The sequence below is a fragment of the Mycteria americana genome, chromosome 5 (genome assembly GCF_035582795.1).
Source record: "Mycteria americana isolate JAX WOST 10 ecotype Jacksonville Zoo and Gardens chromosome 5, USCA_MyAme_1.0, whole genome shotgun sequence".
In the NCBI taxonomy this organism is placed as follows: Eukaryota; Metazoa; Chordata; class Aves; order Ciconiiformes; family Ciconiidae; genus Mycteria; species Mycteria americana.
In genome coordinates, this window is record NC_134369.1 from 57,122,809 (window position 1) to 57,149,201 (window position 26,393).

The window sequence follows — 26,393 nt, forward strand, 5'->3', positions numbered from 1 at the left end:
TGAAACTTACACTTGTTTGTTCCAGTAAATTTACATTTATATTTCATTGTTTTCTTTGCTGAAGTTTTGAAGAAATGAATTGCTTTTATTGAAAAGCTATGTGGATGTGTATCTCTCAGCTTTTTTTTTTTTCTTTTAAGGCAGCTACTTTAACATTATATTAATAAAAGAATTCCAGAAAAAATACTATATTATGAAAAATTACTTGGTGTATTTCTTACTGCCTGTGGATTTGGTCTTAAACTGAATCCTCCCTCTGTCTCCTAATCTTAAGAGGCTGTTCAAAGGACAATTCAGTAGTTGTGAAAAACTAATTTGATGAGTTATATTCTGCTCATTTGTTATGAATTGATTGACTGAAAGATGAGGAACAAATACGTATGTAATCTTCAACATGATTCCTTAGCAAATATTCGTCTGTAGGATATTTAAACGCAAGCCCTACTGCAGAGGAGTCTTGGGTTCCATGTGGTAGATGTACTCAGTAATATTCCATGCACCGATGTATGCTGGGGGCCACCCAGCTGGAGAGCAGCTTTGCAGAAAAAGGTGAGGGGGTCCTGGTGGACACCAAGTTGAACATGAGCCAGCAATGTGCCCTTGCTGCAAAGCATCCTGGGCTGCATTAGTCAAAGCATTGCCAGCAGTTCGAGGAATGTGATCCTTCCCCTCTACTCCATACTCTGCTCCACCTTCTACTCTACTCCACCTGGAGCACCGTGTCCGGTTCTGAGCTCCCCAGTACCACAGAGACACGGACATACTGAAGAGAGTACAATGAAGGGCCATGAAGAGGATTAAGGGACTGGAGCATCTCTTCTATGAGGAAAGGCTGAAAGGGCTGAGGCTGTTCTTATCAATGTATATTGATAAGAGGCGATCTTATCAATGTATATAAAAACCTGAAGGGAGGATGCAAAGAGGACAGAGCCAGGCTCTTTTCGGTGGTGCCCAGTGACAGGGCAAGAGGCAACGGGCACAAACTGAAACACAGGAGGTTCCCTCTGAACATCAGGAAGCACTTTTTCACTGTGAGGGTGACCAAGCACTGGCACAGGTTGCCCACAGAGGTTGTGGTCTCCCTCCTTGGAGGTATTCAGAAGCTGTCTGGACATGTTCTGGCTGTAGGTAGCCCTGCTTGAGCAGGGGGATTGGACAAAATGACCTCCAGAGGACCCTTCCAGCCTCAACCATTCTGTGATTCTGTGAATATCAGATGTCACCTTTCAACTTTGTATCATCTCCTGAAACTTCTGTGATCCCAGGAGACTCCTGTTTCTTAAGAGGAGCTGTTCCAACTTTTGTCTGATTATTTAAATTCAGCAAATGGCCCAGAAATAGCTGTCCTCAGAACTAAGGACTAGTATAGAGTTACAGATTGTTTAGAAAACATTGAAGTACTTGTAGTTGTCATGTTCTGTGCTATATGATGCAGGTCAATAGGCATTTGTTTAAGTATATATATGTGTGTATTAAAAAAAAACGCTTTGAGAAAATGACTTGGAAGTTGCAAAGTAATTGAAAACCCTTTAACTTACACCGTTTCTGCAGTTACTACCACATGTTATTCTGACATTCATAATGCATTCTTTCCTAAACCAAACTACTGGCTTCAAGAAAAGTTTTTTATTTTCTGTTTAACATACTGAATCCGTTTTTGTCTCTGGTGTTTCTGCTTTAAGAGCAGAGTTCTTCCTGCAATGAAGGAGTAATAAGAAATGCTGGGGTTTTTTTACCCTTATTTGTCAGGGTGTGGAGAAGTGGTAGTCTTTGCCTCTCTGGCTTTAACAAAAAGTCTAATATGGGAATAGAGTTTTTGATTCTAGTCTTAGATTTTTTTTATATAGGGATGGAGAAAAACTTTAAAAGGATGATCATTAGCATGATCCAAGCCTAGGGCCTGGAAAATACTTGTATGGTGGGAGTTGGAGATCAGTGTGTTTAGATCAGGCAGTACTTAATTACTTTGCAAAAGTATCTTCCTGCATAATATTAAAGGACATTCAGCTGAAAACGGTATATGAAGAGAGTTAGGAATTGAAGACAGAAACATTAGAAATGAAGCAGACAATTTTAATAATAAATCAGATCAATCTTTGAGCAAATAACTGAGAAAAGTAGTGTGTTTTTCATCTTGCAGTGTCATTTAAATCCAAACTGAATGCCTTCCTAGATGATAAATTAAATGAAACTTAAGTTAATGGGCTCAAGGCAGAGGTAAAAGAGTGAAATATAATGAGGTCAATCTAAATTTAAGTGTTCCTTTCGGGTTTAAGCTTTATAAATTAAAACTTTCTGGAATGTATATGAGTTAAATTTCTTCTTGTGGCTGTACTCTTATAAAGCAGGTTCTTCAATGGTGCTCTGTTATCTAATATTTATTTAATCTGTAATAGAAGAACAGTTCTGTTGTACCCATGTTCACTGCACTTTTAACTGCAAAACAGTATTTGGCATCATTAAGTACTTGACCTATTTTTTTTCCTTATCCTTGTTTTTATTGGAGGAGTAGTCCTGACCATTAAATGGAAACTATTATAATCTATAAAGGCATAATTGAACTCAAATGTGATTAGAGTCTTGCAAATGTAGTCTGGCATTGCAGGGAAATAATCTGACTTAAATTACTGCACTTGGTTTCACTTCTGTAGATCAGGAAAAATAATTTGTGAATTCAAATTTGCACATGAAAAATGAGTTGTATAGTAGTTTCAGGGTGCTATTTATCTGAAAGTATTGTCACCATATAACTGGTTAGGGAAACCAGTGTGCTTATTTAGCATACCTGCAGAAAACCAAAAGTAAAAATAAATACTGTTTTTATTAGAGCTGAGGATAAAACAGATACAGGAAGAAATAAATGCAAGGAATGTTCTGGCTGGATACATTACAAATTTTTATTTCGCTTGTGATAAACCTTCTTACTTTTATAAAGTGATAAACCTTCTTACTTTTATAAATAAATATAGAAATGGATATATGCAAATTGCTTGTCATTCCTTAAAACCTAATTAAATTAAAATTATATCAAAGACCCTTTATATATTTAACGTAAGTGTTCTAGGTCTGAGATGAGCAAAATCAAGCATACAATACATCAACAAACATGCCAGATCTAAATAACGATTAAATTGGGTGTCAGTATTTTGGTTATGCTAATAAAACACATATGTTGTATATCATTTAGATGTTAATGTAGGAATGAGATTATGAAATATTTTTTAAAATTCTACAGTTAAATAAAGTGGCATCCTTGTATGGGTTCTTTTGCGTAGAGATCCCCAGTCTCTGGATTTCTGCATGCACCTCCTCATGAACCTGGAAGTCATTGAAATGCAGAGTTAGGGAAAGCTTAGACATTCTTCTCACCATTCCTTGTTGTGCATCAAACAGCTCCTTTCAAATGATGCTATAGTATTGTCCCTGTTTTCCATCCTTGGACACTGCCACCAGAAGCAGTGGAGGCAGGTTGCAGGTGTCTCTGATTGACTAATAAGAGCTTTTTCCAAATGCTGTGATTGCAGAAAACTATGACTACTCTTGTTAAAGTGTATTCATCAAGCCTTATTTGGTGCTGTCTGATTAGTTCCAAACTCATTTTCACAGTTAATTATTTTCCTAATATATCACTCTCCCCGTGAAAGCTTTTCTTTTTTCCTAGTTGATTTTATAGTTTAAGAAGAGGTGGGGTGATTTTCACCCTGTCTTATACCTAACATTGATTTTAAGGTCCCTCCTCATTGTATCTTTGAGCTTCTGTAATCTCCGTTATTTCTGTGTCTTTCTAGTCCTAAATGAAGATTTCTGTCATATCAACACCATTACTAAAATGATTGACTATGTTTCTGCTTGCAGCATTCTTTCAAGAGAATTCTGTTGCTGCAGGACATAAAGTACATTAAACTAGAGGTGAATTTTCCATTTTCCAATTAATGGAATAAGCCAGGCTTTCTAAATTTTGCAAGTTATGATGCCTGAGTTTAACTTGTAGACATTGGGATAGTTCAAGAACGTGCCAATACCCTTAAATTCCATTAAATATGCTTGTCTGAATAAGACAGACAGGAAAAGCTTTTTTCCTCCAGAGTTAGAATCTGTGGAGGATCCATGTGTAGAAAAATACATTACTTTCTAAATAAATAAATTTAAGTTAAGTAAATTTAAGTCACTCAACTTGAGCTCAGTGAAATTGGAATGAGGAGACCCATACTTTTTCATATGTGGAACTGTACGGTTCTGAGTGCAAACATCAATGCAGGCAGGTGTGTAAGCAATCTAGAAATTTACATTTCAATGTCTCCCGAGGTCCATGAGGAGGCACATCCAGAGAATGTGTTTTCACACATGATTATCCAGAGTTGTGTGGATCTGTGGAGGAGACTATTTGGAAACTTTATTTGATGGTAAGTAACCCTGTTTGCATTGCATACAGAGTGAATACGTACATAAAACTGAATTCAGCTCTGTTATGTTCTGGTCTGCAGTGGTGTCTTAGCATCTACAGTGTATAGATAGTTCTTTTGATTATTTTGGGGATGCTTTTTTGAACAAGTGTAAGCCAAAATCCCAGAACAGTATGCAAAGGTATTCTGGTCCCAGAAACATTCAAATTACAAAATTGGTAGGTGTCCTTATTCTTGGCTTTGGCTGTTGTAATAATAATGGAGGAACAAGGACAGAGGTAGGCTGTGGAGATAACAAGAGGGCAGTTTCCATGGCTATTGAATGCAAATATTTTATCACACTTTGATTGATAAGCTGCGCAATGCTGTTCCTTTTTTTTCATTTGGGGGAGCAGGGGCACAGAGAATGCTGTTACAAACATACATGGGGCTGTAAACTGAGACAGCTGTTGAGAGATAAGTAATGGTTCTCTGAAATCAGATAAACTAAAAATTACACATTTGCACACACAAACTGGTTGACATTTGTGTAATGAAAACTTCTTGTTGTTTTCCTTTGAAGTATGCAAAGTCTACTAAATAATTTCTCAGATGTTCTCTGCAAACTATTTTCTCAGCAAAATTCCTCTGCTGTGTAATACTTAGGTGCATAATGGATACTTTCTTAATCTAGTCTAGGCTGATTTTTAAAAAAAATTAGAATATCAATTTATCATTGATTTTGGGTATGTGATCTGAGAAAACACTGTTCATCTCAAGCATTTTAAAAAAAGAAACAATCCCACATATATAAAGTGTTAAATAGGAAGTGTGGGCTTTAAATTCTTACTGAGTTTGGAATAATTTGTAAAATGAGTGTATGCTTTAGTAATAGAATAATGCACTTTATTTTCTCATGAGATAGATATGTTTAGAGAAAAAAACAAATGGAATGTTCACCTAGCTGATAGGTACGTACATACTTACAATGACTGCTATGATGCTATGTCATAGGTTGCATCCTGCAAGCTCTTTGGTGTGTGCATAAGTCTGAAATTTAAATTTCCTTTTTGTTTCATTCAAAAAATGTAGTAATATTTCATTCATGTATTATCTTTGTTTAACTTTTGAATCGATGCTTTTAAAGGCAGCCTAATTAATTATATTCTTACATGTTAAAGCTAAGTACTAGTAAATGCTGAGTTACCTAGGTAAATATTCTAGTACATCTTGCTTTATTCTTAAGACACTATATATGTATATATCTATCTATATACACACAGATTTTCATTTGTGTTCCATGTCAGTTGGCAAGGGACGAAATTCAAATTGCCTTGTGCTATTTTAGTATCTCTCACTGGATGAATGAAATATTTCTTTTTTATTCATGTGCGTAAACAGAAGTGCAGTTGTTGGCTGGTCTGTTTTTACCTCTCATTTTGTAAAGTCAAAAAATCCACACATACGCATTGATGAAACAAAGTACAAAAATATTATAATTAACTTTATTTTTCTTAAAAGGTTCATGCTATAAGAGATTTTAATATCTCCAAGTAATTGCTGTTAAGAGAAAATAATTTCACAGCCAATTTTGTAGTTTTACCCAGGTTGTTGCATATTCACTCTTAAAAGCGAATGTAAAAACTTGAATGTTCTTTCAGTTTATTTCTGCCGCATGCTCTAAATTGATACAATTTGTAATTATACAGGAGGTGCTGCATGTTGCAGGAGTGGAAATGCAGTTAACAGCTGCTGTTTCATTTTTGACTGTCCTGCAAGAGGAGTCGGTGTCCATTCATACGTACTCGCACTCTTTCCTACACATCATTCTCCAGAACCTGGAACACAGGGATGCAGGTCAGGGCTGTACAACTATGCTGATGACAGATTACTTCTATATGTTTTGTTTCCTTAGTGACTATACAATGCTGTGTAAAGCAGTGAGTGCAATCACTGCGACTTTGTATCTAGACTTGCATGAATGAAAAGATTTCTGCATGCTGACCAATTACATACTGATATTTAATGTAATTAAATGTAATTTAATGTAATGTAATTTAATAAATGTAATGTAAATTAAATGCAATTCTGATTGAAGCAAACAAAAACACTTTGTCTGAAGGACAAAATCCCGAAGTTGTTACTGAGTCCAAGCTTCTACTGAAGTACCAGAGTTCTGTGGCTGAGAAAATAGAGGGACAATGGTTGACGTTTCTTCTGTAACGATTAGTTTTTCCTTAACTTCTTTGACACTATTTTTAGGATATAAAGAAAAAAGGGCCTATTGTAAAACTAGAAAGTTTCAGTGGGCGTAAGAAAAGACTATGCTTCTAAGTGAGGGAAATTGTCTTTTCAAAACAAACAGGATAATATTTTCCTCTATTGTAATTCAAAAGGTAAAAGAAATGGGGACAGAATTTGCTTCTTACCTATCCTACTTCTTAATGAGTGTTTGAAGTTTTGAATGTTAATTTAGTGGCTTTTAGATATATAGCTCCTTGAAGAGATGAGTTTAAAAAATGAGAACTAATTTTGTAAAACTGATGTGTGTTTTGTTATACTTGTTGTATGTACAACATAACATATAACCCATTTCTTTCTAACAGGTGTCAGCAATGCATGGCTAGAAACTCTTCTTGCTGTAATAGAAGCTTTACCAAAAGAGACTATTAGACATGAGGTAATAATATCCTCCCACCTATGTTAACAACAAATAAATAATATTTTGTAAGATTGTAGTTCCTTGCAAATCTCATTCACTTCAGTAAGATTTGTGGCAGTTCTATGCCTGTGAAAACAGTAATGCTTGTGGAACATACTGTAAGAGAGGAATGTGCTAAAAGGCAAGACAGGAAGGTCACCTTAAAAAATTTTAGTGTTCTTCAGTAAATAAAGAGCATTTACTGTAACACGTCCACTGCACTTAGTATTCTTAGTAACATGTTTTCATGTATCCTGTTTTTGTTTACAGGATAGTATCTCATTCTGTGTCTTCACAAAAGAACTACATTTTGCTCGCTACTGGACTAAAATACTGATTTCTGCTAAATGGGACTGAATGCTAGAGATCCATTTCATTGTGTATTTCAGTTGTTCTTGATGTACCAAAATCCTAATGCCCTGCAAACACTCTTAATTTTTCACTGTGTAGCTCAAGAAAGAGGAAGGAAATCTGTCACTAAGTCATAATGTCACTCCCCTTTACTCAGCTAATTTATTCAGTTTTGTTTTGAATATTCATATTTCATTGTTAAGTTTAAAAGCTTTGGCAACAGGCATATTTTACTGTGTTTATAATTTAAAACAATACGGAGATTTAAATATATTATCGTTTGTGTAGTATAAAAATACTCATTAAAATTAGTGGGTAATTAAAATCCAGCACTGTTAAAAAAAAAAAAAAAAAAAAAACAAAAAACCAAAAAACCAACAACTTCTGAAGGGTGAAAAGTTATGTTGGAAAAAAAAGAGAAATTATTCTAGTCACCTCCAAAATCTAATTCTAATGTAATTTTAAAGATGCTATTTAAACAAGATGGAGTTTCTCCCCTGATTGATCTCTAGGAACTCATTTATAAGTTTCCACAAAAATTTGCTTTGGGAAGATCACAACTCATAAAGCAGTGTTGATTCAACAGCTGTGCAGAAACCTGAATCTGAAAAGGGGCCTTTCATGTTACTTGAAGGATCTTTGTGTCAGAAAACTTGGAATATTCTAGTTGTTAATTTTCTTTGTGAGTAAAAATCATAGGGCAATCATAAATTTCAAGGACATAAGGAAAGGTGTGTGTGTCAGACCAAAGGTCAGCCTAACCCAGTATCCTCTCTCTGGCAATGGCCACTTCATGGGAGGGACTGTGTCTAGGTCAGTGTTGGAGTTAGTAGTACTAGACATGGTGTGTTTGCTGTCATAGTTCAAAGACCAAATAAGTAATATACAGTTTTGTAGGTAACTAATGATATGTTTCTTTATGCAGTGTTATAGTTAGAAGCATACCTCATGTACTAATTCTAGGCTGGGTGATCTATTTGTTCTTACAGTGGTAAGATTCTCTTACCTCAAAATTTCAGCTGGTAAGAGGAGGAGAAAAATGCTTTTAGAATTTTGTTGGACTTTCCTGCCCTGTATCTTATCCTTTTGTGGGGCTCTGCAAAAGAGGTTGAGTGAGGAACTGTGGCAGATACCTCTCTGTAATCTTCCTCTTGGCCTGACACCTGGATTTCTGTGATTATTTCTGGGCAAAAAATAATATATCTAAATATGGTGTTCTGTGGGCCTTAGTTTGTTGCTGGTACCATAGACGTGATCCAACAAATGACAGCAGAGCTCCAATAAAGTTGCAGTTTTTCTGCATCTGTATGGAAATGAAACCTCTTCCTTACAGATCCCCAAAGTCTGCATAATCAAGAGGGATCATTGCCTCAAAACTTTACATCAGAAGTGGTGTTTCCTGGGAAAACTTATGAGGGAACCTCAGAGAGGCTTACTTTTCCTTTCTGTACATTTTTTTTTTCTTGTGCAGGAACATGTTTAACAACTTTTGTGAAAATTACCAGCTAATAGCTATAAATATTCATATACAACTTAGTCTCAAAATAAAGACACAAGTAGACAGATGTAAAACTGTGGCCGTGATGTGAATCATAAACTGCTATTTGGGCCAAGATAAGGGTTTAATATGCTATAATTAACACTGAATATTAAATACAGATTTCCAATAGACTGTTAATGTACATAGGCATTATTATTGTTAGTACTGATTAATTCCATGAAAGGGGTAGATGACATTTGGGATATGTTTTTCTAGATTTTTTTTTTTTTTTTATGAAGGGGAATACATTATTTACTGCTCACATTTCTTCTGCTCACATTTCTTCTTTTTTCTTTCATATAGATCCTGAATCCACTTGTTTCCAAAGCACAGCTTTCTCAAACACTTCAGTCCCGCTTAGTTAGTTGTAAAATCATGGGGAAATTAGCTAACAAATTTGAAGCTCATATGTAAGTAGACTGTACATATATTTTCATTCCACAGTATATACCAGTATTTCTCTGTTAGTGGGCAAAAATTACAAGAAAAGTAGACTTTATTGCAAAAATTAAATGCTTTCTTTTTACAGACCCCTTTATTTGTATATTTATTAGTAATAAAAAATGTTCATTATGTAACTAGCATATTCAGACTTGCTGATGTTCATCAGTTTATAACTTCAGTTGAGATGTTCTTCCACAGGTTTGAATGGTTACTGTTTTCATGCTTTTCTTCCCTAATGTTTTTCTTACTAGGAAATAATCCAAACAGTGTCTTTCTCTGCAATTTACAGACACAAAACACAACTTAATCACCTTAGGGTTTCTTGTCATAAAGAGAAAAATCCTGTTCCTAACTTTTAATTTGTCTAACCAAATTTCACATGTAGATATGTTTTTTTTTTTTTCTATCCCTAATTATATGGAGATGTATCAGGAGCCACTGTTGTGGCCTGATATTATCCAGGTCTTAGGTTCAGTGTCTCTGGGTTTGGACAGTGGTGCAGAAGAGGGAAGCAGTGATGAAAGTACATCTGAGTAACTTATCTGCCCAAAGCAGTTGGTATGGTGCATTCTTTGGACAGTTGATCCAGTCTTACGATAGTAGGACCATTTCACCAAATGTGTTTCCTATCCAGGCAATCGGCCACATGTGATCTTGCATTACAGAAGAAATCCACTGAGGGCTACTAAATGCACAGAAACCATGCCTAGCTGAGGAAGTCCACTCTAATAATGATTTTTGATCTGCCCCAAAATGCAAGAATTCGGCATAACAGAAAAGATGAACAACAGGACCATATGACAAGACATTTAGGAATAAATTTCTTTAAATTATGACTTTTTTCTTCAATAAGAAAGAACGAGAAGCAACCAAAAGGAAGCTATCTATACCTTCATTTGCTATGTAGACTACACTTGCTGGACATGCAAAAGTTAATGAGCATGGTAAAATAGTATTTTTTGAGAATGTTACCGAAGTCTTCAAATCTTTATCTTCAAAATCTGTAGAATTCTGGCAGAATCACAATTGCTTTTATTTATTTGATGTTACATTGTCATGAAAATAAAGTGAATTTCCAGCTCACTTGGAATCTTATGAGAAATTATAATAGTGTTAGCCATAATAAGTTCAAATAATCATACCTTCTTTTGTTGGGTTTCTTCAGTATGATTCCTTGCTGTTCAGCAATATGAAACCCCTCATTTCAGTCAACAGTAGCACCATTTCTGTACAGAAGCTACAGATTAAGAAGATGGCTGAGAATTTTCTGGGACATTTTGATCCTGTGGTAGAGGGCTCTGAGTGCAGTTCAGAGGGCTGAAAAGAGACCTGGATCCACAGGTTTAGAATGTGGCAGGCTAAGTAAGATTCATGACACACTCTCATTCCCCTTGCAGGAGGGGTCTTGGTATAGGCTCAGAAGATGTGTCTGGCCTCAGGAGTAGGCAGTATATAAGCATATCTTCACATTCTTCTTCAGAATGGCACCATTTTTCCTCATAAAATCCATACTATAATTAAAAACCTTTCTTTTGTATTTCACATAACTCCCAGGTTATTTTACAGAGTATTGAAAAAGCCCCAACCTTGAAACAGAACATTAGTTTTTCTACCCTTTGTTCCAACAGATAGTTAAAAATAAGTCTTTTTTGGAACTAGTCTCTACTTCAGAGTATTCTAAAATGCCAGACTCCCAAGACTTTGTACAGTTTTTGAAAGTTGAGGCCAAATTTTGCTGTAAGAAGTAAATTAATTTCCACTGTATAAGTGGAGGCTTGAAAATTTCAAGCTGGCTTGAAAATTTGCCTGTCTGTGGCTTCATATTATTTCTCTTGAGTTTTGCAACAACATAAGAATTTGGATAGAGATATTTTATGAATACTCATGACAGCATCTTGGGCAGTGGAAGGAAACACAATGGCTGATTCTGCCAAGTTGTAGTATGTGTTTTTACTTACATAGAATTCAAAATAGTTATTTTGTATCTGCTGTTGATTTAACATGAATACTTGGGTCTACTTGCATAAAGACATTGCAGACTGAAGCTTTTAATCTTAAATTCTTTTTCTGCTTTCTTCCCAAATATCTCTTTGGTGATACAAGCCTACCAAAGATGAGGTATTAGCGACAATTAATTGGGATTTGCACTTCCATTTATATAACTCTTTGTATTCTTACAGTGGCTGTTCGAAAATTGTACTGAAGATGGTTATTAAATGAGGACAGCATCTCTGAGCCTACCTACTATTTTTGTAGTTTAAAAAAAAAAATACATGAAATATGAGCAAATTATGATGACTGTAAATAATCCTTTTTCTGTTTCTTTATAGCACATACTTGTGTCTGATGTACAATATTCTTTTATAAGTGCAAATTCTCAGAAAAATCATTTACCATGTGTGATAAATCAATTTTTAAAAAAAATTGCCATTAGAACTAATAATGGGTAAAATTTGAGTACTGCAGCGTGGATTTTATATATTCTTATTCTGTATATTAATAAAAAATGTTCACATTTTTAGTATTAAAAGAGAGATTCTTCCATTGGTAAAATCACTGTGCCAGGATGTGGAATATGAAGTTAGAACTTGCATGTGTCGGCAACTGGAACATATAGCTCAAGGAATAGGGTGAGTACAATTTGCATAACTGCTTCTAAACACAAAATCTTTCTCTAAAATACTTAATGGTAAACTAAAAACTCCTTTTAAGATTTCTAACTTAATTCATGTGTACTCAGTAAGGAATTTGGAGTGTACAGATGTGTTCTTAGGAACTGGCTGTTGGCAGTTGGCTCTTTTCCATTTTCAGATTTTTGTTTCTCTCTGATAGTAAAATTGCTGAACCATACAAACAACAGTTTTTTGTAAATAATGAGTTCATCTATAGCTTCTTGAAATCATCTCAATTATCCATTCATGTCATTAGGCTTATTTATAAATGGCAGAGGATTATGGCAAGTATTAGCAGGTTTTTTTTCTAATAATTACTGTGCAGTTTTTGCAAAATGCAAAATGTGTTTTGTAAGCAAATTTCAGTTCAGTATCAACTTTTACTCTAAGGTTGAAGACCTTCAGTATTGCACATATAGGAATAGAAAAAGTCTGGAACTTTTATTTAAATAAATAGAACATGTTAACTACCCACACAGGATTGGTCTCTGAGTGAACAAATATTTTAAAATTCCAGGTCTGTCCACCTGTTATTGTGTCAGGAAGAAAAAAAAAGCAGTAACTTCTCTTACAGACTTGAAGAAATTATCAAGTAAGGTTCTCTGCCCTGTGTTATACAGCGGGGATAGATTAGATTAGATATTAAGAGTCACTCTGGCTTTTAAAATTGTGAATTTATAAGCACATTCAAGGATGAGTCTGAAACTGAAATATAATTTGAAAGATATGGTAAATATGCACTTCAGTTCGTTAGTACTGGTGTTTGCAGAAAAGATGCCTTCCTGTGGCTGTGGAATTATTAGGTTTTTTTTTAATGGAGAATTATGCTGTGGTTTAGATTCTGAGTTTTTAAAAAAAAAAACAAACAAACAAAAACAAACCACCAGAAATTCCTGAAGCAACGTGATTTTCCTCTCAGCCATGGAATACTGGAAAAGTGTATGTTGATGCAGTGTTTTAGCTTACTCGGATATAGGGAATGAATATTCACAGCAAGACCTAAGCATTACTGCCATGTACTTAATTTAACTTTGTTTTGGTAAGGTCATGCAGGATAGTAATTTCTAGGTTCCTAAATAAACTTGTGTTTATTGCATACAAAATAATTTTATATATATGCTTTAGGCACCTCTTGGCAAGGTCCTTGTCCTACAAAAGTTCAGAGGATGTGAATAATGTGAAAACACAGTATTACTCATCTCAGTAAAGTTACTAATTTGTTTTTGTACTTACTTTCTTTTATAACAAAATGTAGGTTAGCATGGTAAATAATTTTAACATTTTCCATATTGAATGGCTATGAATTTACAAGAACTTGTAATTACAGAAAAGAAAAGTCGTATTTGTTGATATTGTTGATATTTGTAAAACTGAAAATTTAACGCGCATTTTACTAAACTGAATTACTGATTACTTTGAGCTTGCTTTTATTTTTACGGTATGCATGTACCTCATGTATCTTTATGTATCTTAAAACTGAATTCTGTTTAAAGGGAGATTAAAGATGAGTGAAAGAGAGGGTTTTGTTTATCTTCAGGGAGTGACCTGTTGGGTTTTTTTTCCCATAACTACTGAGTTTCGAAAGGAGGGATGGTTCTAACTGTCATATTAGTTTGAAGATTTTTGATGCCACCAAAGTGGAAATCCACAGAAACATATTTGCAAAGCATTTTTTTCCCTTTTTTTTCCCCTCCTGGGTCTTGATTGAGGATGTAGTCCTACCCTTCTCTCCGTTCCTATACCTGTGTTCTTGTCTGTCTCAACTTCCTTCCTCTTTTCTCATTTGTTATTGCTAAATCCCATGAGATTTTTTTGTGTCTTATTTGAGACACCGTCTGCATTTCCATGGATTCCTCTAACCTTCTCAGTTAACCTCTGCTATAGTCAAGAGCTGAGAAGTAATCGTATGAATTTGGCTTTGAAATTGATTTGTGACACATAATACAGCGAAACAGTTGTTTTTTAAAAATAGTGTATGTATGTTATTATGAGTAAAATAACTCTTATCTAGGGTATGCATATAGTTAGGGGATATTCCTTTCAGATATTACTGAAACACTTTTTACGTTTTAAAAATGTACAGCTGCACAGATTACCTTGCCTTGTGGCTCAGTCTGTTGAGAAGCAGAAAATGGTTTTGGTGGTAGCCTTTAAGAAGCACTCACAGTTTGTGTGCATCTGTGTGAATTTGCTTTCAGCAGTTTTATTTTTTATTTTACATTTAAGATAGGAATATGTACAGAGAGGTGTTAAGAACTAAACGTGTGCATTTGTGTTGTTTTCCTCACTCTTCCTCCAAATGCTGTTTAAGTTCAACGTATACTAAGCAGTGTGAAAGAAGAAGCAAAAAAGTTGTTTTCATTTGTAAGAAGGTGGCTCTCTCTTATACTAATAAATGACCATTTTGGAAAGGAAATAAAATTTTCTTCATTGTGTTTAGTGTCTTTAAAATGAACTAAATTGCATTTATTATACCTGGGAGCTGAAAGTCTTCAAACAAGATAGGTGTTATGCAGTGGCAAATGACAGTATTCTTGGCAATTTACCCAGCCTTAGAATAGTGGTTTAATATGGCTAAATACATACTTATCAATTAGTGGTCTGTTCTGTATATTTTTCTTTAATTCTTTCCTCCCCAGCTTTTATTTCTAGCATTAATGTATGCATATACACTGTTCTCTCTCTGAGGTCTTTGCCTAGTCCCTTCCCAATGATTTAGATGCTTTAATCTTTAATCTTGTAAGAAATGGTGAACTATTGGTATTTTTGATATGTAAACTACTGCAGTGTTTCCTGTTGAGGATGAATAGGTGGTAGGAAAATAAAGACAATTAAATAAACAGAAATAAGCACATTTTTAGATGTGACTGTTGTCACATTATGCCTATGTTAAAGGCATAATGTGACAACAGTCCTAATGCTTATTTTTACTATTTAGTGATGTTACCACTAAATGATATCATGTCATTTTCTCATAATTTTATATGAATGATTAATCATCTGTTTGGAAGAATACTGTTAAGCTACATCTTGATTTGCTGCTGACAATAATAAACTCTGTAAGGTGCAAATCACTTTGCTGATTATAAAGATTTGAAGTATTATTGTTCATATTGATTTACAAAAGGGACAGCTGTTACTTGTTTAGTCTGATTGAAAGGGGTATTTTGGGCATCTTTATTTCAGTAAAAATCTGTCACCCTGGAGGTTGTGATTAGTTCTGTATTAAAAACTGTGATTGAAATGACAGGGTCTAAATTCTTTGTACACAGTTGCTCAAAGTGGCAAACACAGCTTTGATTTTGTCATCTTGGTTAATGCTCACGTAGTGTAATTTTATCAGAGTGTTTCCCTGCAGTTTTATGTTTTGGGCAGTATAAACATTGAGGGCCAGATCCCTGGCTATTATAAATTGCTGAGGTCCCATTCCTGAAATGTGGTGCTTACAACAGCTTTCACTAATTGATGAGCAGACCAAGAGCTCATACATGAGAACAGGACTAAGTGGGCTTCTTAACTCAAATGCAGGCAAATTCAAACCCTAGAAATCTTGACTACTATAAATAAAAAAAAGAGCATGACAGACAAAAAAAAGTGGAAATACTGGGTATGTCTTCCATGTTCTTGTTGATAGTGGGACTGCAGAAAAGATCGTTCTAATCTCTTAAAGCAATCAGGAATCAGTTACGCACTATACACTGGGACGTGGGAAGTTATGCTGGTTGGTAGCTTCTACAGAAGCTATACTTTTACTCCAAGAAGCAAATCACCCTCAGTAAGTTTGCAGATGACACCAAGTTGTGCGGGAGTGTTGATCTGCTTGAGGGTAGGAAGGCTCTGCAGAGGGACCTGGACAGGCTGGATCGATGGGCTGAGGTCAGTTGTATGAGGTTTAAGAAGGCCAAGTGCCAGGTCCTGCACTTGGGCCACAGCAACCCCATGCAACGCTACAGGCTTGGGGAAGAGTGGCTGGAAAGCTGCCCAGTGGAAAAGGCCTTGGGGGTGTTTGTCAACAGCTGGCTGAATATGAGCCAGCAGTGTGCCCAGGTGGCCAAGAAAGCCAATGGCATCCTGGCTTGTGTCAGAAATAGTGTGGCCAGCAGGACTAGGGAAGTGATCGTGCCCCTGTACTCAGCACTGGTGAGGCTGCACCTCGAATCCTGTGTTCAGTTTTGGGCCCCTCACTACAAGAGAGACATTGAGGGGCTGGAGCGTGTCCAGAGAAGGGCAATGAAGCTGGTGAAGGGTCTGGAGCAGAAGTCTGATGAGGAGCAGCTGAGGGAGCTGGGGTTGTTTAGCCTGGAGAAAAGGAGGCTGAGGGGAGACCTTATCACTCTCTACAACTGCCTGAAAGGAGGTTGTAGAGAGGTGGGGGTCGGTCTCTTCTCCCAGGTAACAAGTGATAGGACGAGAGGGAATGGCCTCGGGTTGTGCCAGGGGAGGTTTAGACTCGACATCAGGAAATTTTACTTCACTGAAAGGGTTATCAAGCATTGGAACAGGCTGCCCAGGGAAGTGGTTGAGTCGCCATCCCTGGAGGTATTTAAAGGACGTTTGGATGAGGTGCTTAGGGACATGGTTTAGTGGTGGTCTCGGTAGTGTTAGGTTTACGGTTGGACTCAATGATCTTAAAGGTCTTTTCCAACCTATACGATTCTGTGATTCTGTGAATCTCTTTTCATCTTACTTATGCCAGTCACCTTACTGTGAAAATGTTTCTGTGTCAAGAGTATTTCACTCCTCCTTAGTCACCTCTCTGATTAAACTCTTGATATCTAAGTCAGTCCTTAACACAGCAGCCTGCTGCCAATGTAAAGATTCAAGTTGTCAGGACCGTCACACACGCAGATAGTGCTAGTAATTAGTACCAAGCCAAAAGAGACAAGCAGAACCCTTTCTTTACTACTTTAAAACAAGCCTAAAAGCTAGTGTTTGGACTAGTTTGGAAACTAGTCTTCTCTGAGCAGTAGTTGCTTACCCTCTGTAAAGAAGGCTCATCTTTGAAGCATAAGATTTCCAGACACTTCAATCCCACATGACTCATATTTAATAATTTTTGGCTTTGGGCCATTGCATTGATCAATTTCTGCATATTCCATCAGAAGAGTTTTCTTAGTGACACAGTGAAGTAGCTGGACTCCTTTGAATTTTTTCAGACTGCATTTTCTCTGATTTATTTCAAGCTAATTTGAATGCTTTTTTAGTGATGAAGTTTCACATTTTAAACTTGCATGTTTCTTTGGCTGACAAAGAAAAAAGTCCTGAGATTGACTGGAGGTTTTTATTTAATTTTCATTTCCTTACAACTTTGCCAATTTTTCCTTCTTGACTACCCAAAAAATATCTAAATGAGTATTTCAAAGAAGAATTCTGTTTTGCTGTGGTAATATTGTTTCATTATATGTTTTCTCTTGACTGCTTGCCTCACTTTGCAGGACAGAACTAACAAAAACTGTGGTGCTTCCTGAGTTAGTAGAGCTGGCAAGAGATGAGGGCAGCAGTGTACGCCTTGCAGCTTTTGAGACATTAGTGAATCTGCTTGATATGTTTGATGCAGGTAAGAATTTAATTCAGGCTTACTAGCCCATTTCTTAACGCTTTAATGCATCTTATAAGTGTATTTAAATGCTTTTTGTTCTGTCTGCATTCTTCAGACATTTCTGATTTTATTTTGTTTATCGTTTTATCCTTTATGGATTTCATGTCATGCAGTGCTTTATACATAGTAAGTTTTAAGGAAGGTGAACCAGTTGTCCATGAAATCAGTTATCTTATTCCAAGTTTCTAATGTAATGTGGCTAAATGGAATGAGTAAAATTACTGTATAAATGATAGGAATATTGGGTTGTTAGTATTTACTTAATGCTATCAATACACAGAATACAAAATGTTAGCTCAACAGATGCTGTTGCTTGTGCTTTTTTAGCTCTTAACTAGTTTTTGCCTCTTAACTGAAGTAAAGCTAGTCCTAAGTACAGACTGCAGCCTGCCTTGTGAGCTGAAGAGCCCAGACTGGGGCAATGATACCATATTTGTGTGTGTATCAGTAAAGCTTGTAGGTTTTAACATCCAGTGTTATATGTCAGACACATTTGTAAATTTTGGAACAGAAAATATTTCTTCATGTCCCATAACGTGCAGTGTGCACAACTGATCAGTTTTAGAGGTACTAAACATCAGCAATTACTATTTAAATACCTTTAAACTTGTGGCTGTATGGCACTGAAAGCTTTCTTCTTTGCAGTGAGAAAGTGTGTGTATTTTATAAAGCTTTTCTGTATTTAAAACAGAAAATGTAAATGCTTGTATTTTTCTCAGCACTCTATATCTTTCCTCTGATCAACATGCGTATTTCATGCTTCTCCAGGTGTAGGGGTGAGTGTCTGTCTTCATGTCAGGAAGGAGAAATTCTCTGTTGTATCCAGTTCTTTTGGCATAGTGGTGCTGGGTTACCTACGCGCATGGCTCTTGGGTTCTCATCACATGTTCAATTCAACATTGATTGGGGCAAACTTTAAGGAGAGTTACTGTGACTGCTCCAGTATAGGGGAACATTCTGGGTAACCGCTGTGCCTTGTCCTCCAGTCAACTGCTCTGTCCTGATTTTCTGCAGGGGGATGTAGAAGACAATAACAGCCAGCTTTTCTGGCTCTGTATCAATTGTGCTCTCTGCTGTTGGTTTTTTTGTTTGTTTGTTTTGGTTTTTGTTTTTTTTTTTTTTTTTTCTTTTACAACTGGAAATGTACAAAGCAGCAAAGTGCATGACAGATCATTGCTATAGTGTATATGAAAAAAATACTTTATATTGTTGATCATTGCTCGTTACTTGCCACTTTGCTCTTTATACTGTCTTTTTGTAAACTCTTCAGTTGTTTATCTTCATTAGCAACTCAGTATTTTCCACCACATTTCCCACTCCCACTCCCATCTTACTGACTATAGTACTCCTTCCTGATACATAAGTGAGGAGCAAATATTTACTGTACAGGATCATGATGATGAATTACTGAAATACATGATTGCATGTAAGCCATATGGAGGAGTACATAAAGAAATAAGATAGTTTTGGGGAGAATACCATATATTGACTTTTTAACCGTTAGTGCTTGTATCAGTAAGTATGATAGGTTAATTTTCAAATTATTGAGCCTTTGCGTTAATGCTATCAGTTTGTGCTCCTCTTTGCACTTCCCAGTCTTCACTCCTCCCCCCTGCCACCCAATTGCTGTAACTACTGCTTTTAGCTATTGAAAAAAGCTTAGAGAAAGCAATCAGGGATTATTTACAGGTTTGTAAGGAATGTCTTTCTAGAAATTTGGTTTGTTCAGTTTTTGGATTCGTGGCTGAACTAGAAAATAAACACTTTGAAGGTAGATGATCCAAAATTATATCCTAGGGTTTCTTTCCCACAATATCAAAATATTTCTTCAGGTCAACCTAAATATTTCGTTCAGCCATAATTATTTGCTGAATTTTGGTGTTGATCTACCATTAAAAAATTCTAATCCCTTTAAAACTTGAATATTTTAAAATACAATGGTTTTATTTAAAACAAGTCAAAACACATAGATTTCTTTGAACATTTACTCCTTTATTTTATAAGGAGGCAGAGTGCTTGGATTTGACTTCAATTTCTAAATTATTTAATTTCTTTCTGCCCTTAATTATTTTGTTTCTCTGTGAATTTATTGTTTACCAAAAGATTTTCAACCTCTTCTTCTCTGTAGGTTGAAACAATTAATTTCCAGCATATCCAGATTTTTCTTTTTACTGTCACAGTCATGTTTGGTCTTGATCTCCCTGTATTCCTACTTTTGTAGGAAATCTTATTGTAGGAGTACTGCAGTATTCATTCTCTCCCTGTATTCTTGGTGAATGGAGATGTTAGTGACTGTTCATTTATTCTTTGTCTCATCCTTTACTGGGGGATGCCTTTTCCCTAAAAACAAACAAACAAACCAGGTAAGGTATTAAAATTTAGGACCTGTATTATGGGAGTATGTTCACCATTCTCTATACCTCTTGTTTTCTACCTCCAGTGAATGCCTGCCAAAAATACTCCTAAGCATGTTAAATGATATTTCTCAGAACTTATTATGGAAGTCCACTCTCTGTCCTCTTTTTTAAATGTTGACAAATGGCTAACTTTAAAAATTTCTTTTGTTTTTCAGATGATAGGAGTCAAACTGTGCTCCCCTTAGTGAAATCATTCTGCGAAAAATCCTTCAAAGCAGATGAATCTATCCTAGTTTCTTTATCTTTCCATTTAGGGAAACTGTGTAATGGATTATATGGTATGATTTAATTTCTTTTCAAAAAAAATCTTAAAAATGAGGAAAGATCAGAGAATTTGAAGCCCTTGGAAAATATCTAGATTTCAATGTATCAAATGAAATTATACTTAGGAAAGGAAATATGGAAGTAAAAGTCTGAAGTCATCTATTGCATAAATACTGGATTTTGTGAATTTCCTCTTTGGGTGTACATCTGTTTATTGGGTTTTTTATGTTTAGACAGCGACAGAGGTGTTTTTTAGACAGGGTCAGAGATGGAAACATGGTGGTTTGTGTTTATTGGTTTGACTGATTTATTTTGGTTCCTTCTTGCATATTCTGGAGCTTGTGAGTTGGATGACTGAATTTTTGAAACTAGAAACCTTTGAAAACACAGTATGATGTTAACTGTGTATGTTCACTTCTGTGCTTGATAGCCTTTTTGAGGCACAGTACAGAGTGTGGCCCAGAAGAAACCTCAGTGGAGAAAGGAGACCTAATAGCATGTGGATTCCCAGCTGCAGCTGAGGCCAAATCTGTACCCATAATTTTTGTGGTTTTCTGTACCTTAGCACTTGAGCACAGCAGATCTTTCCTTGATGATTCTGCCCATCATATACCCTCTACACAGAGCTTGGCTATGGAGGGGCAGCACAGAATCATGGTTTTACATTAGAGAATTTCCGCCTAGAGTCTTAAATCCTTTGATCTTTCTTACAGACCTTTAAAATGATCCTTTATGATCACGTTAGGGACTATCAAAGTGACTGTTGCTTCACTACAGATAACTCGAAAGGGCTGTTCCACAATGTCATACTGTTATTTACAGAAACATAGAGCTAGGATAGTCCATCCTGTTTTTATCATGTCTTTCCAGTCTTCTTTTCTCTAGGCTGACTGACTTTAATTGCTGATCTCTGTTCACCTCCAAACTCTGTCTGGCAAGTTCATATTTTTCGTGAAGTGTTACGCCTTAGGAGAGCTGAACAAAGTGAAAGAGTTACTTCATGTGTCTTGCAAGCTATATTGCTGTTTACATTTTTCAGTATGAAAAATTGCCTTTTTTTTGCAACAGTTTGACATTATTTGTTTAAGTGCAGCCTATAAACAGAAGTAGCTCAGAAGTCTGGGGGGTTTTTTTGGCTTCTTTTTTTTTTATTTTTTATTTTGGCAAAACTGTCACCTAGTTAGTCTTTCTCTTTCCTGGCCTTGTGCAGGCAATGCATATCTGGCTAAGCATGGTACCTTACCTCTGTCCTAATGGAATAATAATCTAAAGTTTTAAGACCGTATGTCCAGTTTCTGAAGATCATTTTAAACTCTGTCTTCTGAAGAACTAGCAGTCTCCCTCCTAGGTTGATGTTATCAGAATATTTAATAAGCGTATTCTCTAATCCAACATCCAAAAAATCCTGAAGAGTTTTTTTATATATATACTGAAGATACTGAATAGTACCAGGACTGGATAGACCTTTCTTTATACGGTTGCCTGTCTTGTCAGTGACCCATGGGTAACTTTCTCATAACTGCTTTTCCAAGCAGTTTTGCAGCAACTTCATAGTTTTTCATCTCTCTTTCCTGATCCCTTATTTTGCTTATGAAAAACATGACCTTTACTGTCTCTTTTGTATTCAGTCAGGATATCTAGCACTGGATAACAGGTCCTGTTATCCAGTACTAGAAGGAAATGGAATCAGTTTGACAGGTTTTGCTTTTGCCATGTTGGCTGCTACTCATTTTCTTGTTTCCTTTTTGCTATTTACAAGTAGATTTTTTGATTTTTGTTCCAATTTTTTAAAAAACTTGAAAGTAATTCGACTGATCTGTAATTATATGGCTTGTCCTTCCCCTCTCCAGCTACTAAATATCTGTACCACTTCAGCCCTTTTCCATTCTGATATCTCACTTGTTTAAGATTTCAGCAGCTAGTACTTTAAATACTTTTGAATAGTAGAATGAAGCACATCTGACCCTGAATGTTTAAGTATCCACTGACCCGTTCCTTCTCTACTTAAAGCTTGAATCTTTGTCACTGTTATTGTACTGAGCCTGATGATGCTAGTAGAGTTTGAGAAAGAAAATAAAAGCATCATGTATTTCAGTCTTCTTGGTACCAATCACTGATAGCTTTCCTCTCTCTCTCTTGAGTAAAAAACAGAGCCTTTCTTGATCATTCTCATATTACCAATGTACTTATAAAATGACTTGTAATTTTTGAAGTCATCTTGCTAGTTGCCTTCCAGTTTGTTCTGAGTTTTCTAATTTTGTTCTTGCATCTCTTCATTATCTGTAGCAACATAGCCTAATTTTTCAACTTGCTGCAGACACGTTCTTCATGTGACTGAGCTCCATAAAGATCTAAAAATTTAATCAAGAAGAAACCAGTATCAGTGGAATAAATAAATATATTCACAATCCTGCAGCTAAAATCCTGAGTATTTCAAGAATCATGTAAACAGAAATTAAGATTCACTGTGTTATAGTTAGCTGTAATTTTTCTGTAATCACTTTTTCTGTATAAAGTGTACTGATGATACTCCACTAGACTCATGGTATGGGAGGGGAGGGAGAATAAAAATTGGCGTATTTGATAGATTTGTAAATGAGATTTGGGTTTTGGACATTATAAATAGCATTTGTAATGAGAAAAGTAAACTTTTGTTTTTCCTCCCCCAGGCATTTTTACTCCTGAACAGCACTTACGGTTTTTGGAATTCTATAAGAAGCTTTCCACGCTGGGTTTACAGCAGGAAAATGGACACAATGATAATCAACTACAACTTCAAACTCTGGAACAGGAAAAGAAGTATATTTCGGTGAGGAAGAACTGTGCTTACAATTTTCCAGTAAGTAACTTTAATTTAAGGTTAAATAATTTGTGTGACACATAGTTCACTAAATAGGACTGCATGAATGATAGAGAAGTTATTGCCAAATTGTACATTGTTAGTTAGATTCTGGCTCTCTCCTGGAAGGTTCAGGTTAATGGCTTAAAGTAGAGGTTGTCCAAAAGAGTTACCAGGAAAGATTCCTCTTTGCAGAGCCTCAGGAAATTATTGGCAAGTTTTTAACTGAAAGAGTGCTGTTCTAAGGGGTCACTGGTCTCATTCTTTCCTACACATGTTCTCCAAACCCTTAGCACAAAGGCATTGAGAAAATGGCTGTGAAACAGTCCGCAATTTCATAGAATCATAGAATCGTTTAGGTTGGAAAAGACCTTTAAGATCATCAAGTCCAACTGTTAACCTAGCACTGCGAAGTCCACAACTAAACCATGTCCCTAAGCACCACGTCTACATGTCTTTTAAATACCTCCAGGGATGGTGACAAGCTAGGTTTTCGCATTTGCTGTGTTGTGGCATTACAGGGAGTTGAAGATTGAATCTGAATGGTTAGGTTCATGTTTTAGTCATGTTCCTGCCTGAATACAAAAAGTCTTTTCAAGTTTATGGGAGGTCTTCAAACTTACCACTCATGTTTCTGTAAATCTACCTTGTATTTTGACATTCTCTGTTTATATTTAAAGAAAATATGTTTGTACCAAGAGCCAGTAGACAGTTATTTTTATTCTGCCTGTTAAAGACAAGCACTGTGTATATAGGTAGACATCTGTTGGTTTATTTGAGAAAAAATGAGGTATGTACACACACAATTATGTTGAAATTCAGATGCTTGCTTTGCTGCTTGCTAAAATGTATTTTGTTTTTGAAGTCTCCAGTTGCAGCTTCCACTAGTGTACCGAAACATTAACAATATTTATAAAACTAAGGTTTTATACCTTGTGTTTTTCATCTATGTCTTCAGAAGAAAAGCCTGCAGCATGTCTGGAAGATATGTAAATCCAGTTTTGTTCTCAACTCTAGAACTTGTCTGATGCCTGGGTTTTGACACGGCCATCAAAAATGCCACACTTCCTCTTTAAAAGCACAACCTGTTGTCTCCCAAGTGTCTTGCTGGTTGTAACTCAATGTTTTCATCTGACAATTTCTGATAGTGTGGTCCTTTAGCTTTACAGTTAATAAGACTTTATCTTTCCACAGGCCATGATTGTTTTTGTGGATCCAAAGAACTTCCATTTAGAACTATATTCTATATTCTTCTGCCTTTGTCATGACCCTGAAGTTCCCGTCAGATATACTATGGCCATAAGCTTCTATGAAGTAAGTCTACAAAGGTATTTTGTTAGTACTGACATGTTTTTGTTTTATGTTGTTTTCTTCTTTAAGCTTACATTTGTGACTGTTCAACCAAAAGCAAAAGACTTGAGAAAACTTGTTGAAATTTAGTTTGTCAAAGGTGTTCAGTCCCTTCTAATATGTAAATACAGCCCATATACACACATTAGTATTTAAGTTGTGTGACATTTGGCTACAAGAGCCTATTGCTAGGTGAGCTCTTAAGGAGCAAAAGCTGGAAGAAACTTAAACTGGTCTAGTACCACAAACATAAGCAATTGTGCTAATTAGAATATTTTAAGGTTTTGAATGCTATTAAAAAATAACAAGATAAACATGAGAAAAGAACTTGCCACTTAGAGTCCTGAAAATCTTCTTCAGAACTGTTGTGGTTTAGCCCCAGTCAGCAATTAAGTACCACCCAGCTGCTTGCTCACCCTCCCCCCCGGTGGGATGAGGGACAGAATCAGAAGAGCAAAAGTAAGAAAACTCGTGGGTTGAGATAAGAACAGTTTAATAACTGGAACAAAATAACAACAACAATAATAATAATAATAATAATAAATTGTATTGAGAAGGAAAACAACAAGAGAGCAAGAGAGGAACAAAACCCAGGAAAAAAACAAGTGATACAACCACCCAACGCCCGGCCAGACGCGAGCAGTGATTGCTACGCCCCGGTCAATGCCCCCCAGTTTATATACTGAGCATGACGTCATATGGTATGGAATAGCCCTTTGGCCAGTTTGGATCAACTATCTTGTCTGTGCCCCCTCCCAGCTTATTGTGCACCTGCCAGAGCATGGGAAGCTGAAACATCCTTGGCTAGTGTAAGCACTGCTTAGCAACAACTAAAACATCAGTGTCTTATCAACATTATTCTCATACTAAATCCAAAACACAGCTCTATGGCAGCTACTAGGAAGAAAATTAACTCTATCCCAGCCAAAACCAGGACAACTCTAGAGTTTGCTACTATGCTGGTGTTCTGTGGAGAATGTTTATAAGTATCAAATCTAAGTTAAATGCTCAAATTTAATACGAAACTACTTGGAAATTTATGCAGATGTAAAAGCATGTGTATTTTTATTATTCCATTCAGTTTACATAAGTTCCACTGTATTATTTTCATAGAAGTTCAAAAATGTACAGCTGTATAGATATCATTAGCTATATGGGGTGAATTCCAGAAATGAATATACACTCTCTCCTGATGGTTATAACCCATATAGGGAGCTCTTCAAGGTTTTCACAGTGTTTTACTGAGAATCCTTGTGTTTCAGTCCTTGAGCTAGCTTTTTATCCCATTTTGTTGCTGCAGAAATTGGTAAGTTAAGCAGCTTGCTGAAAGTATTTAAATCACTAGTAGAGGCATAAATGAAGCCAAGGTGGCTTTATTTCCACCATCTTAAGGAAGATGGATGGATTTCCAGTTCTCTTTACCTGTTGATGCCTTGTCTTAATGAATGATAATCCAAGGTAATTGTTGAAATTATAAAATTAGCGTATAATTCTACATAATGTTTCATGTCAGATGTATAACACTTTTAAGGTACTGCCTGAATATAAGTAAAGTATTTTATCTCATTTAAAAAATCGTGTAAAGTTATACCATGGTCTGAATATACATTTAGTGCTGGTTGATTTATTTTTAACACCATAATTTGCAACCACGTGACAGCCAGAAATGAGTAATTTATGGCATTCACTGCTAGGTGGATTTTTTTAAAAATTTTTTAATTTTTTTTTTTTTAAGATAAACTTTGTAGCCATTTCTCTAAAGCTTCATCCTGATTGGAAGTAAGCTCTTATTTTCACTTGGCTTATATAAACAAAGAAAACCATTAAAAAGCAT

The 26,393-nt window shown here is 35.8% G+C and overlaps 1 protein-coding gene across 8 annotated transcripts in view; it reads left to right on the top strand.

Annotated features, from left to right (window-relative positions):
• Positions 1–26,393, top strand: part of PPP4R4 (protein phosphatase 4 regulatory subunit 4) — a 111,647-nt gene that overhangs the window by 26,784 nt on the left and 58,470 nt on the right. For 6 of the 8 annotated variants that reach the window (XR_012775958.1, XM_075503500.1, XM_075503504.1 and 3 more), the window contains 8 exons: positions 6,092–6,239; positions 6,989–7,062; positions 9,278–9,384; positions 11,941–12,048; positions 17,526–17,647; positions 20,262–20,384; positions 23,040–23,209; positions 24,404–24,523. Coding sequence is in view for 7 of the 8 variants with exons in the window: in XM_075503500.1 (XP_075359615.1) it covers positions 6,092–6,239; positions 6,989–7,062; positions 9,278–9,384; positions 11,941–12,048; positions 17,526–17,647; positions 20,262–20,384; positions 23,040–23,209; positions 24,404–24,523 (972 nt within the window). In the remaining variant the exon portion in view is untranslated. Of the gene's footprint in view, positions 1–4,305; positions 4,404–6,091; positions 6,240–6,988; positions 7,063–9,277; positions 9,385–11,940; positions 12,049–17,525; positions 17,648–20,261; positions 20,385–23,039; positions 23,210–24,403; positions 24,524–26,393 lie in introns of those variants that run through there. The other 2 variants (XM_075503506.1, XM_075503507.1) reach the window with 2 other exon arrangements.